At 38.7% G+C, this 14,586-nt stretch overlaps 1 protein-coding gene across 1 annotated transcript; it reads left to right on the plus strand.

Annotated features, from left to right (window-relative positions):
- Positions 1–3,212: 3,212 nt before the first annotated feature.
- Positions 3,213–6,172, plus strand: FMA (basic helix-loop-helix (bHLH) DNA-binding superfamily protein). Its single transcript, XM_017847048.5, has 4 exons — positions 3,213–3,542; positions 3,652–4,299; positions 4,792–5,241; positions 5,375–6,172. The coding sequence occupies exons 1-4, from the start codon at positions 3,531–3,533 to the stop codon at positions 5,459–5,461; spliced, it is 1,197 nt and encodes a 398-aa protein (XP_017702537.2). The 5' UTR covers positions 3,213–3,530; the 3' UTR covers positions 5,462–6,172.
- Positions 6,173–14,586: the final 8,414 nt, after the last annotated feature.

The following is a 14,586-nucleotide window of genomic DNA, read 5'->3' on the forward strand; positions in this document are numbered from 1 at the left end:
CAAATATACTTTGAGCAACTAATTTGTGAACTTTTTACTCAAATATTTTTGCGTCATCAAAATCAGAATTTTTGGGTCAACATATGGTCAATAAGGCCATAAAGCTGTCGTTCGCTCCCATGGAAAGGAGTTACAGGAGCATCAAGCCCCTCAGTCTACTTAAGGAGAACTAGTAAGCTGAGCATCCCAAGATGCACAATAGAATGCTCGAACCCAAGGATGGGTCTATGCACTTACATAGGTGGATGCTAGGGCTTCTGACTCGATGGTGATAGGTACTATACTAGCTCCTTATATTCTTTCTTGTTATATATACTAATGATTGCTATCTAAGATATATGGTTAGTTTAACCCTACATTTGTGTGTCCATATAAGATCTTAAACAAGATATGCAAGTGCGCCTTTCGTTTTAAGCACTAATATTAAGGAGGTGTGACTTGAACTCTAGATAATGCAATATAAACATATTAATGGAGCAATCATGTTAAAGGAGATGTTATGACGAATCTTAAGGTGAGGTAGGGGAGCAGCATTCTTGACATTTTGCTGTTTCAAGCATGTCAATTTCAAGGACCAAATTGTTTCAAAGGGGAGAATGTAAGGGTCTGGTCTATTAAGCAGCCCAAAAGATCTGCACAAGCCCAAAATCTTTTTTCCTTGCACGAATCTTAAAGCAAGGCAAGAAAAGAAAAAAATTAGATATATGGCACATCACGTGCTTTGCATGCGAGACAGAAGAGGCAGACTCCTTCCAAGAGTCCAACTTATTCCTAGACTTCGTCGAGCACCCAAAAGTCTTGGGCTCACCGGAGCCCAAGATTTAGATATAAAAGGATTCCCCCTCTTCCCTCTAGCCATCTCGCTCTAAACCTCCAATTAATTGCTGGCAAAATCAATGGGTTTTCTTCGATTTTCCGTCGAGCATTTCAGCGAACCAATGTCTGTTCTCAATGGAGAAAAAAAGACCAAATGCCTCGCCGGAGCCAAGGTGTGACCTATAGATCTTCTCTTCCTAAAGCCTAGTCTTTTGGTCATCGTAGCCGCCTAACTTGGAGTCGGCTGGTCGCTGGATTTCAAGAAAAAGAGTAACATCTGTGTTCTTTTTCTTTTTCTTCTTCTCATCTGGCCGATCACCGTCGCTTGGTACATTGTCATTGTCGTCGCTGCTGGGGGATATCGTCATTGCCGCTACTATGTCATCAGGGGTTGCTGCCGTCGGGGGAGTGGTCGGCACTAAACCGATCTTCTTCATCTTTTGAGAAGAAACCCCAAGTCTCTCTCTTTCCCTCTTGATTTTTCTCTTTTTCTCTCTTGCTCTCTCTCCTCTCTTTCTCTGTCTTCTTCATTCTTTCTCTCTAGAAATCCTACAGACCTATGGAGGTTCGGTCGTCTAGGAAAACTAGGTAGATCCTAGGAGGGGTCTCAGGCTGGCATTGTGCAACCAGGGGGTCTGAAAAAGCAATGTTAAAAATTAATTACCATTTTTTCCATAATTTCATACCATTGTTCATGATTATTTTGATAAGTCTGATGATTAGGCCTGCTCTTGTAGTGCGACAGCCATCTAGGTAAGAAAGCGTTGAGCCGGACACCCTGCCCCCAAGTTCATAGATCGAGGAGTGGATCAGTGTGAGTTGTACTTGAGTCTAAGACTAGTAGAGGTAAGAAGTATTGTACACAATCACCTATATGGATAATATATATTTTGTAACATATGTCGATTATGAGATTTGCATCGTTTGTCATATGATTATTAATAGATTTCTGACATGGTTATACAAATATTTTTTTTATTATATTGAAATATCAAATGTCGGTGATTATGTTTGCTTTGATTATGATTTTGGTTGTTTGAAATATGATGCTGAATATTTTAGAATTTGGGCAAGAAATATAATAAAGATTTATGTTTTCTTTGGTTTGGATGAAACTGACTGCTAAATGAAATGATTGGTACTAGATATGTTGTGGATTGCCCGTCAGGGGCCGAATCATGATACACGGGATTGCCACTACGGGCTGAAGCATAGATATCTTGGTTTACCACCATGGCCTGAAGCACATATATCTTGGTTTGCCTCCGTGACCTGAAGCACAGATATCTTGATTTGCCACCATGGGCCGAAGTGCAGATATCTTGGTTCACCACTACGGGCCGAAGTTCGGATATTTTGATTTGCCACCAGGGCCCAAAGCTTGGAATCACGGTCGACCAATCACGAGCTGAAGGGTGACCATAAATAGTCCAAATCAAAAAGATTATTGCTGATCAAAAATCTAGATAAAAATGAAAGATTAAAAATATAAAATTACTAAATGATAATATCTTACATATTTTCTAGAATGGGTTATATATTTGATGATATATATTATGGATACATATTTATATAGATTCTATTGAGCTATGTTTAATAATCGGTATGGAATTTTATGGTTTTTGCTTGTATTTAGATATGGTTTGTAGTTAATATTTATTTTGAATGTACTATATCTATATTAATGTGAGTGTGTGGAATTCTTATTGGGCTATAAAGCTCACACCACCTCTTTTTTTTTTCTCTTAGAGTCCAAAGATGCGTAGCTTCGGATGGGTTAGGCGTGATTGGAGCATCAGAGTTATGAATTAGTTAGTTAATTAGTTATGTTTTTTTAAATACCGATGAATGTTTGAAAAATTTGTAATTGAAAAGTTGATTATTTGATCATAGTGGTTTTATCTAGCTAGATTAATTGACAACTAATTGATGATTTAAATTTATGGAATTATTGGAAATTATTCATCTTAAGCCTTGCATGATATCTAAGGTATTATTTTAGAGTTCATGCGACTGTGTCACGTGGCCGACTCAGATGATGAGTTTGGGGAGAGTATGACATCATCCCCATACATTTCTTTCAAATTGAAGGAACAAGTGCTGGCCATCGATGCCTGCAAAAGGGCAAATGGTTGGTTGCAATTCCAAGTGGGTATTGCGTGATTCATCTAACCTCAAAAGAAAATTCCAGATCTGCTCGCAAATTTTAGATTTGGTCAGAATTCAATCAATGAAATTTCATTCATAACCAACAGATAAGGAAGCGGTGAAAAAGGTGAGGAAAAGAGCGTTGCTTCATGTGAAAAACTTAAATATAAAGAGGCGCAAGAGGTGGAATTCATCTTTGCTTCAATTAATACGCGCAGGCTCCCCAGCGACTTATACAAATCAAACCCCAGACCACATACATGAACCTGAAAACTAAAAAAGAAAGAAGAAAAAAAAAAGAATACTACCATATCTTCCCTTCCCCACCCTTCTCTCTCTCTCTGATATGCCCTACCACACACAGCTCCATCGATTGACTTGCAGCACCCGAGCGCCCAACTCCTATCATCTTTCTCAATCTTCTGCTGGTTCTCAAGGTGACAGTACCCCTCAGTAAATCCGTTAAATCCTTCTGAGATCATCTAATCTTGTACTGGATAACTTTGTCCCTTTGCACCGGGTCAGCCCTTGCTGCAGAGCGAAGTCAGCGGCTCTCCCCACCAATAATGGACAAAGAGGTATAGGGCTACCATATCTTCCTAGTTTTCATTTTTCCTTTTTACTTGTTTAGATTCCTGGGGGCAAGTATTCATGTTGTTTTACCGGGCTTCCCCTGGCCTATTTCAGGTAAACCATCCGTCCAGTTTCGCACCCCTCGACTACTCTTTGGACCACCAACTCCAGCATAGCAGGCAGCAGGAGAACTTGGAGAACGGCATCGAGATGGTGGACTACATGCTGAGCAACCCCCAACCCCAGACTCAGATCTCCTTCGACAAGCTGAGCTTCGCCGACGTGATGCAGTTCGCCGACTTTGGACCCAAGCTCGCACTGAACCAGTCGAAGATCTCGGAGGACGAGAACTACTTCCTCAAATTCCAGGTCTTGGGCGACAAGTTGCCGGAGGACCCCTTAATGGCACCACCTCCTCCACCACCAGTGCAAGTCGACGGCGGGGAGGATAGGTTTGGAAGGACGAGCTTGGATAGTAAGGGAATGACCATGGAGGAGGAAAAACCGGAGGAAAGAGAAGAAGAGGGTCGGTTCTCTGAGAATGTCTCCTCGGTGCAACAGCTACGTTCAGTCGGTGGGGTTGAGAAGGCAGGTGCCTTGGAGACAAAGAATCGAAGGAAGAGGCCTAGGTCGATGAAGACAAGCGAGGAGGTGGAGAGCCAAAGGATGACTCACATTGCAGTGGAACGTAACAGAAGGCGGCAGATGAACGAGCATCTCAGAGTGTTAAGATCTCTCATGCCGGGATCGTACGTGCAAAGGGTATGAAAAGTTGTAGACCATTCACTCTTCTATCCATCAATAACAACTTGGGTTCTCTCCTTTTTCCTCCTCAAGTTACAATAAGTTGGTTACCTCCTCTTAGTTTTTCTTAGGTTTCCATTTCGTTGTTATGTTTGTCCTGGACCTTTTATCATTAATGGGTTATTATCAAAACAAAAATTTCCTGAAATTGCATGTCGTTTAACTCATTACCCAAAACTTTATCGTTATATTTAGGTTCTAAACAACTTAGGGTAAGATATTTATATAGGCGTTTCAAGAACTGGTATAAGATGATTCTTTTCAAATTAAGTTTCTTTTGGCAGGTAACTGCTGTTGATATTGTTAAATGCAACAAGAGTAGCTCAATCTTTGGACAAAACTATATGTTATGGTTCTAAAACGTTGATATATAGACCTAACATATTAGCAGGAGCAGAAGTAAACAGCAGATAAAGAAGATTGTGTTTCAATTTCTTCAACATCTTGCAGGGAGACCAGGCATCCATTATCGGCGGTGCCATAGAGTTTGTTAGAGAACTTGAGCAACTACTTCAGTGCTTAGAATCGCAAAAGAGACGGAGACTTTTTGGGGGCAGCGAAGCATCTAAAACAATGATGGAAGGTCCTCCACTGCCCCTCCCGCAGTTCCACCAGCAGCCCTTCTACCCATCCCTCCCGATTCCCAACGGCGATCACATGAAGGTCCTCGATCTCGGTCCCAGCGGTGGCCTCCGGGAGGAGATGGCTGAGAACAAATCCTGCCTCGCTGACATTGAGGTCAGGGTGCTCGGTTTCGATGCGATGATCAAGATCCTATCTCGGAGGCGGCCCGGGCAACTCCTCAAGACCATAGCAGCCCTCGAAGACTTGCAGTTTAACATACTACACACCAACATCACCACCATAGAGCAAACTGTTCTCTACTCTTTCAATGTCAAGGTACTGGTATCAAGATATTATATAGCTCCTTCATATTCATTAGTTTTCCCTTCACTACTAAAAGAAGCTTAGGTACAATCCATTTTTTTTATTCTTTCTGGATTAATGGACAAAATCCATCTTTTCTTGGCAGATTGCAGGTGAAACAAGATGCACTGCTGAAGACATTGCGAACTCAGTCCAGCAGATACTCAGCTTCATCGACGCAAGCACGCTATGATTCAACCTGTAGGGAGAAATGCTGGCATAAATTGAAAGTAAAACTGTAAAAGCCTCTTCTCGTCCAGAGCTTCATTTCACCACATAGTCTGGCACTGCTGAACCATGATCTCTCTCTCTCTCTCTCTCTCTCTCTCTCTCTCTCTCTCTCTCTCTCTCTATATATATATATATATATATATATATATATATATATATATATATTCAATTAGGAGAAAACAGATGTATAACTATATGTAAACAAATGGATTTCTTCTGGTGTTGTCTATCCATCTGTATATCGATTGCAGTTGTTGTGTGGAAGTATATGATTGAGTTTTGAGGTCAATGTGGCACGTACATTGTAGTTTGCAGCCATGGGTTGACCTGCCAGCGCTAGTCTTGTTTGTATTAGGGCGGCCGCAGGTCAGAGTGCGGGAGAGGGACCCAGTAGCTCCATCCCCAGACCATGAACAATTATGCAAGTACTCTGGCCTCCCTCGTGGGATGTCTGTAGTTAAGCGTGCTTATAGAAATGACCCACCAATATGGCCTGTTTCGAAGATGACCTATTTTATTGGTATATAATCTGTTGACCTGGCTAGATCTCTTGGGAACTCCGTAATTAGTGGCATGCAGCTTCTTCTGACACAAGATGTAGGCCACAGACGTGAGATTACTCCACTTTCTGATCCTGGCCATCATATTTTTGTTTAACAAAATTGAGAACTCCCATGAGAATTTTCTTTTCCTGGAAAAAAGTTTAGGAGAGTCATTTTTCCGGTTCCACCAAGGAACTCCATTAAAAATGAATCTGCAAGTATTTCTTCAAAGACTTCTTTTTCTCCAACAGTGGGAAAAAATGTGTATACTTCTGTGCTCATTCTCGTACAAACTCACAAGTTAATTCCCCACCTTTTCACTAATTCATCATAGTTACAAAAAATGTAAAAAAAATCTTGCGTACCCCTTCATGTTATGGAGTTGCTTACGCGCTTTTAACGATTTGCTACAATATATTGCACGAGGGGATAAGTGGACAGTTAAAAGTATAATTCTATTCCACTATTTTGATAAATATATTTATACCACTGAGTAGGGAAAGTTAACCCCTTCAACTATTTATTCGTCCCTATTCATATTTTACACACACATAAAGTGAGAGGGCAATTTCATCTTTATGATAATATCTAAATCATTACAAAATTTGATATATTAAATACACTTGGTGTTCTGTACGTACTTATATTTTGAATCTCTATAATGAAATTAAAGCTCCTATTCATCAGAAAAGTGATATCCATTCAACAACACCTCTATAACTTTTTTTATCCTTGTAAAATTTATTCTGCAACCAAATGCCATAGAAGAGAATCAGGTAGCTCTGGGTTGTCTTTGTCTCTAATTTCACCTAAGGTCTGCAATAGGCACCATTCTCCTAAGCATATATCTATATATAGAAATATGAAACTATGTGAAATGGGGCTTATCCCAATAGCCCTAAACCTAAGCTTAGCAACTAGAGATTAATTATGAGTTTAGGTTTTGTATGGTGCAATAATTAGCTCCATGAGATGGATGAAGCATCTGTTTCAATGGTTTAATTTGGATTTTTTTAATTTCACATGTTATGTTATGTGGTGATCATTTTGATAGATATTCCAAAAAATAATGGATGTTCCCATTGTAGATTACTCTTGCAGGGTTAGGTTTCATGTTATCTACTTTACTCTGAAAGCACTTGAAACATCTACTCTTAGATCTTTTCATGAATCTTTTGACTAGAACTGAAATGATCCTTATGAGCCTAATGCATCTCGGCCCGGTTCATTGACTGTCCGCCCTAACCAAGCCTAGCCCATTGTCCCGACTTAGCATCGGAGCAAGGCATAGAAAAGCCCGCTTCCAAATTTAGTCAGGAGGCAGAGCCCTAGTTCGACTTAGAAACAGAGGCATACTTTGCCTCCTCAAACTTCCATGTGAGGCTGCATCATAGACCCTCTCCACTTTTTCCCTTTTCTCCTCTTGTTTCTTCTCAATTCTCCCTGCCATTCGCCATGCATTATCATTGTGGCCCCAACCTCGACTCACTGGAAATGATGTAAATAACACACCACCCCTCTGAGTTCCCTCGATCCATGTTTCCAATCAAGTGCTAATATTGATGACTTATATTGCACCGGATGTGCTGCATTTTAGCCACAAGTACCTTGCCCTATTCCATTGATCACCAATTGTATTCTTGGTTATTTTTGAAGCCGATTGCCACTATACCTTCTCTATGACCTACAGTCACCATCGAGCCCCAACCATCGCCGGACACGCTTCCACGATTTGAGCCCTTTTTCTCCTGATCATCTCTTCTACCATGTACCAGGACCTCCGGCCAAGCCACTATGACACCGCTGGACCACTACCTCCTTCTCCCTCTCCACTCCCTCTTCCCCTTGAAGAGGCAACAAAGAGCTCGCTATCTCCTCTATTTTGACAAGAAACAAGGTAAATAGATCCCATTCCCTATTTGTTTTTCTCTTCTTTCTCTTCTGCTCTCTTCTTTTCTTTCCATTTATCTCTCCACCAGTCTCAATGATGACACTAGTGGAGGATCCTGGCCTCCTCTATGGACCCCTGGTCGACCCTACTAACCATGTCTTGAATCATCCTAAAAGGTTTGTAGCATATTAGCTCCTACCCTAGCCTTTGCCAGGTACAACTAGACTGCATCATCATCAAACTCTATTGAGCTATTTGTACCCTAACCTAACTCCTATTTCATAATTTAAGTAGTTGGTTTACCCAGATTGGCCTAGCCTAGGCCGTCAAAAGCCATTACCTAGCTAGCCCTATGGTTCCTCCACCCCGACTTTTGTCGAGAACCCCCGAACCCAACAAATCACAACCTATGATAACCTTTACCTTGATTAGACACTTGTTTCTAGATCTAATGAGTTGGATTACAATGTTACGATCAATTCGAGCAGCTAGATGCTGCTACCTAATAAGTCTCATACTTCTTTTCCTATATTTTTTTACCTTGATTTTTGTGTGGAGGTGCAATCATCCAAACAAGAAGCCAGAAAGGGGTTTTACACTTTAATCTCTAAATTGAGGTAAAACTTTAATTTTTTATTAATTTATATAGTCTCAAATTAAGTAGGATAAGAAAATTAGAGCTAAGAGTAATTTAGATATAAAAATTGATTAGAAGTTTTGCAATATTTTATTATTTTCATATACAAATGGTTGATCAAGGACAAGCTAGATTCATATTGATTAATTGGGAATGCTAGGTGTGGAGTAGTAAATATTGTACTTAGATTTTTTTGCTAATAGTGGTAAGTAACCAAACACTTCATAGATTTTTCTATTCACATTTAATTTGCTAGAAGAAATGATATTAGAAAAATTATAATTAGTTTATTAAATTTATTTTTTGAACACTACTTGTTATTTGATAAAATTGGACAAGCATGTTATTACTAATGCCCTAATTGTTTTACATTTTTGGAAATTGAAACAAGAATATAGTATGTATTTTCATATTCTTGAAAATAAGTTATTTTTGAAGACATGATCCATTTTAAATAATGAATTTTGAAATTTTGGCTGGATAATTTATGGCATTACTTACATATATATATAGAGACACACACATATATACACATACATAGACATAGACATAGTATATATGTGTATATATATATATACACATACATACATACATACATACATACATATGTGTGTATGTGTGTGTGTATGTGTTGCCCAGCCATCCAGCCCAAGAGGGGATGGGTGAATTGGATTTTAAAAACTTTAACTGATAATACAGCAAAATTAAATGCTTAATAGATAAATATTTAAATAAACAAATAAGAACTAAGTAAATAGGCAATAAATTAAAGCAAGTAAAACAACTAAGGCAAACACAAGTACCAACCCTGCACCTACATCCACGCTTAAAGATCCACTAAAAATTTTACTATAATCTATAATCCAGACTATAGCCCAGTTGTTTTTTGGGTTCACAACCAAACCTAATTAATTTTTTTAGGTCAATCAACCAAAACCATCACCGATTATTTTTCGAGTCACAATCAACCTAGTTGATTTTCTAGGTCAATCAACCAAAATCTTCACCAATTATTTTCTGGGTTCATAATCAATCTAATTGATTTTTCAAGCCAATCAACCAAAATCTTCTCCAAGCCTATCCTTGGCTCAACAAAATTTAGTTTAAAGTTTGGATGGACCTTTCTCCAAGTTTCAGTTTCTAAAACTTATTACAGTAAAGAATAGAAAGAATTAAATGCTATTACAATGAATATAGTACACTTTTCTAACCATTAGGCAATAGAGCTATTGTGAGATAAAAACAGTCATTTAGACTCTCAGAAAAATTAACCGTTACAGTTATCAGGTGCAGAGGGTCAACTCGCGATTTTTTTGGCTCGACACGAGATTTTTAAAAGTTAACTCATGATCTTTAGGAGTCATCTCGAGCTTGCTTATATTTCTACTGCACTCTATCTTTCATCTATGGCTCTTGTGGAGTCGATTATCTCAATTCAAAAGTCGACTCAAGATTTTCAAAAGTCAACTCGTTAATTTCAAGAGTCGACTCTTCAACATACTATTTTTCACTGCTTCTCTATTCCTACTATGGCCATTGTGAGGTTAACTCGATTATTTCTAAGGTCAACTCTAGTTTTACTAGAGTCAGTTCGTGAATTCCAAGGTTGACTCGCTAATCTAGTAATTTTTTTTGCTCTCTATCTTTTCTCTATGGCCATTCTGGGATTGACTTACTTTTATATGAGGTCAACTCATGCTATGTAGGAGTCAATTCAAGTACGTTATGGGTCAACTCATCAAAGTGATGAATTCTTTAGCTTTCTACATGTCTTTTGAGATTATTCTAGGGTTGACTCGTGATCTATTGGAGTTGGCTTATGAAGGTACATCAGTTTGTGATAGGGTTTTGGGATCGACTCGTTGCAAGCTTGAGTTCGACTCTTGAGGTAGTTTAGGATAAAATCTTCTGTGCTTATATGTGAGCTTCCAAGGAATGCATTTATGGCCTTTTGAAGTTTGCTTCTTGATGTAGAGCTTCAGATGAATGATCTTATTTTGAGAGTAGTTGAAGGCTTTCTTTTTTGCTTCCTAAAATTTATCACTAAAACTCAAAGTAAATAGATTAGTCAATTTTGACTTAACTATTTTGCATCATCAAAATCAACCTTTTAGTTTCAACAATCTCTCCCTTTTTCTTTCTCCTCTTTTTGTCATAATCAATAAGGAGGGCCCTAGTTTATAGAATAAGTAGGATAAACATGAGAAATATAAAAATTCGAGGTCAAATAATTATGCAGAATATTACATAATCAGTAAACACATTTCACAAGATAACTATGATAAGCATTGAAGAATACTTAAATATTTCATTCATTAAATAGAATAAAAACCTTGTTTGTGAAGTACATAGAGCAGAAACCAAATAGCTAAGCACTTATCCTTTCAAATGATTCACAGTTTCTTGGAACTCAAAACAGAGATATTCATTAGAGATGATTGCTAAGCACATGTCACTTGAAATTATTCAAACAAATATTATTTGTAGTAAAATAGTAAGATTTCATTGGGAGATAAAGTTCAAGTATAAGTGTGAAACTTTCAAAATGAAAGAATGAAGTAAAGAGGTTAGGTACAATTCAAAAAGACTTAGGAATCTATACAAAAAGAGATGATAAGGAAAGATCCTCAGTTCTAGGTTCATTTGATCAATCAGAGGGAGATGAGGATGAGGGCGATCCATGATAGGGGCGATGGATAGTGATGTAGGAGCCCGAGCCCGAGTCATGATGGACGTACATCGAGTTTGGATCTTTGCTTGGGTGTGCCCAAATAACAGTGGGTCCAAATTTTTAGCACCTAGTTATATTGGGTTCGAGTGTTTCAACGCCCAATTACATTGTGTCCTTTTTGTTTGTTTGGGCATGTTGAGTCATATGGAGATTGAGTCCTTTAGTTTTGTTATATTGAGTCAATTGAAATTTGGGTCCCAATGCCATGAAATCACATTGAGTCCATGGCGTTGAGGAGTCCTTGAGTGATTAGAAGTTGTCTATTTGGTCCATGTGGTGTTTGAGAAAGAGTCCTAGTTGATTTGGACTCTCTTCCATGCGCCATGAGGAGTTCTAATTATTTGGAAGTCTTAGTTGGTTTAGTTGATTTCGTCAGTTGATTTCGTCAATTGATTTCGTCAGTTGATTTCGTCAATTGATTTCGTCAGTTGATTTTATCAATTGATTTCATCAATTGATTTCGTCAGCTGATTTCGTCAATTGATTTCGTCAGTTGATTTCGTCAGTTGATTTCGTCAAATGATTGATTTGATTTAAAAGAGTCCATGTTTAGTTGGAGTTCTAAAATTTTAGTTATAGAAGTCCTTATTTTTCCAACCTCTTACTCTCTATAAAGAAAAGATTGAAGAAAAAAATCAGAGAATTTATTTGGTTTTCAATTGCTCTTGAGATTGAGAGGCGTGAGGCTTCTTCTTCCTCCTTTGGTGAGACTCCAAAGATTCCTTCTTCCTAGGTGAGACGTCTTGAAAACTTTTGGTGAGACGCTGAGATTCTTCATCGATAGAAGTTGGAAAAGTGAGACTTCTTCTCCTTCTTCATGCCAACCTCGGGTTCTTGAGCGAAGGTAAGACTGTTTCAATTAAGACTTAATTATCTTCCTTACATCTTCCTTGTATCCATCATCACCTTGTCCTAACTCGAGCCCTAGTCCAATTATTCACCATTTTCTTAACTTTGTTGCCATCCATAAAACCCAATCTCTTTATCATCATCATCATCTTCTTCCTTTATCCTTCCATCAATCAAAATTCTAACTGCCATCTGAGAAAAACAAACAAAGAGAACAAAGATCATCCCTTTTGTCCAAGTCTATTACATAAACCCCACCTCCGTTCTGCATCAATTGGTATCAAAGCAACCATCCCACTTTCGACTACGTCAATTGGTATCAGAGCAGCCTTTTCACCTCTGTTCTGCATCAATTGGTATCAGAGCAAATTGATCCACATGAGTACAAGAAGAATCTGTCCCTACTATTATGATCCCTACTATGATGATTCCTATTAGGATGATCAATACTATCTCTACAACATCGAATGACAACAAGATGATCTGATGGATGCAGTTCAAAATCAAATGGCTGCCCTAGCATGAAAAATGGATGTTGTGGAGGCAGAATTACGACATTGTAGCCATGTCAAACCACAAGTTGGACGACGACCTTTAGAACGCAACAATAAAGGCACCCCTTCTCCTCGAGGTATTTTTCCATCTATAAGATCTAAAATTTCTGCAAACAGGGGTATATATCCGGAGCGAGGAGCAACAAAATTTAGTGAAAAAAATGAGTCCCATGCCACAAAGAAGAGGCAAACCCGATTGCTCCAAGTGCGGTGGCTGAGGGCACCTCGCTGATATTTGTCCCACTAAAGATCAATAGAATTTCGAAGAAGATCTTGGCGCTAGTCTTGAAAATTCAGAAGCATCATTTGATGATGTCTCTACCGCTGAGATCCCTTCTCCTTCTCCTGAAGTCTCTCCTAAGCCGGTTGAGGTTGAGGACAAGGAGAAAGACAACGTGGAAGAACAAATTTTAGAGGTGATACTGTCTGAATCTGAGCCTATTTTAGTTAATTTTTTTTGATGTAATCCTAGAAGAATTGCCCAAGAAAAATAATTCAAAAAATTCAGCAGAGATCAAACATGAAGATGGAACCGTGTTCGCATTGGATGGTTCTAAAATTTTAGAAGAAATGCCATCAGATTTTGAGATGAATAATCCAATTTTTAGTCAAAGTCGAGAGGAGTACAAGCAGCACCTTCAACAAGATCTTCAGATTCTTCGATCGGAAGAGTTTTATGTAAGTCTAAAAAAATATTCGTTTGCTGATTTTCAAGATCTCTTTCTGGAACTCATAAATTCAGATCAAGGCGATCAACGGATTACGGCATGCATTAGCCCATATCAGCATGCCCCTTTAGTTGGCAGCCCGCATCAGTCCGTGCACATCAGCCTCACGTGCACCAGCTGTGTACATGCACCCACATCAGGGTGTGCAGCGGATCAGCACACACAGAGTTTTTCCATGCAGCTTTGTTTCACTTATCGACCGCCTAAGGATCCTCTTCCTCGACCATTTGATTTGCATGAGCTTTTCAGCCCCAACTCGACAGAGTCGAGTTCTTCTCAGCCAGAGAGAATTGATGCAGGAGCACGAACCCGAGTCATAATGGACTACGTCGAGTTTGGATCCTTGCTTGGATGTGCCCGAATAATAGTTGGTCCAAGATTTTTAGCACCTAGTTATATTGGGTTTGAGTGTTTCAATGCCCAATTACATTGTATTCTTTTTGTTTGTTTGGGCGTGTTAAGTCATATGGAGATTGAGTCCTTTAGTTTTGTTATGTTGAGTCAATTGGAGTTTGGATCCCAATGCCATAAAATCACATTGAGTCCATAGCGTTGAGGAGTCCTTAAGTGATTAGAAGTTGTCTATTTGGTCCATGTGGTGTTTGAGAAAGAGTCCTAGTTGATTTGGACTCTCTTCCATACGCCATGAGGAGTTCTAATTATTTGGAAGTCTTAGTTGGTTTAGTTGATTTGTCAATTGATTTTGTCAATTGATTTTGTCAGTTGATTTTGTCAACTGATTTTGTCAATTGACTTTGTTAGTTGATTTCGTTAGTTGATTTCGTTAGCTGATTTTGTTAATTGATTTTGTTAGTTGACTTCGTCAGTTGATTTCGTCAGTTGATTTCGTCAAATGATTGATTTGATTTAAAAGAGTCCATGTTTAGTTGGAGTCCTAAAATTCTGGTTGTAAGAGTCTTATTTTTCCAACCTCTTACTCTATATAAAGGGAAGGTTGAAGAATAAAATCAGAGAATTTATTTGGTTTTCAATTACTCTTGAGATTGAGAGGCATGAGGCTTCTTCTTTCTCCTTTGGTAAGACTCCAAAGGTTCCTTCTTCCTAGGTAAGACGCCTTGGAAATCCTTGGTGAGACACAGAGATCTTCATCGGTATAAGCTAGAAAGGTGAGACTCCTCCTCCTTCTTCATGTCA

Source organism: Phoenix dactylifera, chromosome 4, assembly GCF_051530095.1.
Source record: "Phoenix dactylifera cultivar Ajwa chromosome 4, Ajwa_hap1_PhDact_Kaust_v1.1, whole genome shotgun sequence".
Taxonomy (NCBI): domain Eukaryota; kingdom Viridiplantae; phylum Streptophyta; class Magnoliopsida; order Arecales; family Arecaceae; genus Phoenix; species Phoenix dactylifera.

Excerpts from the sequence above, each read along its gene's own strand:
- FMA (XM_017847048.5), top strand. Across the intron at positions 4,300-4,791 it reads CGGGATCGTACGTGCAAAGG|GGAGACCAGGCATCCATTAT; the intron begins GTATGAAAAGTT and ends AACATCTTGCAG. Across the intron at positions 5,242-5,374 it reads TCTACTCTTTCAATGTCAAG|ATTGCAGGTGAAACAAGATG; the intron begins GTACTGGTATCA and ends TTTTCTTGGCAG.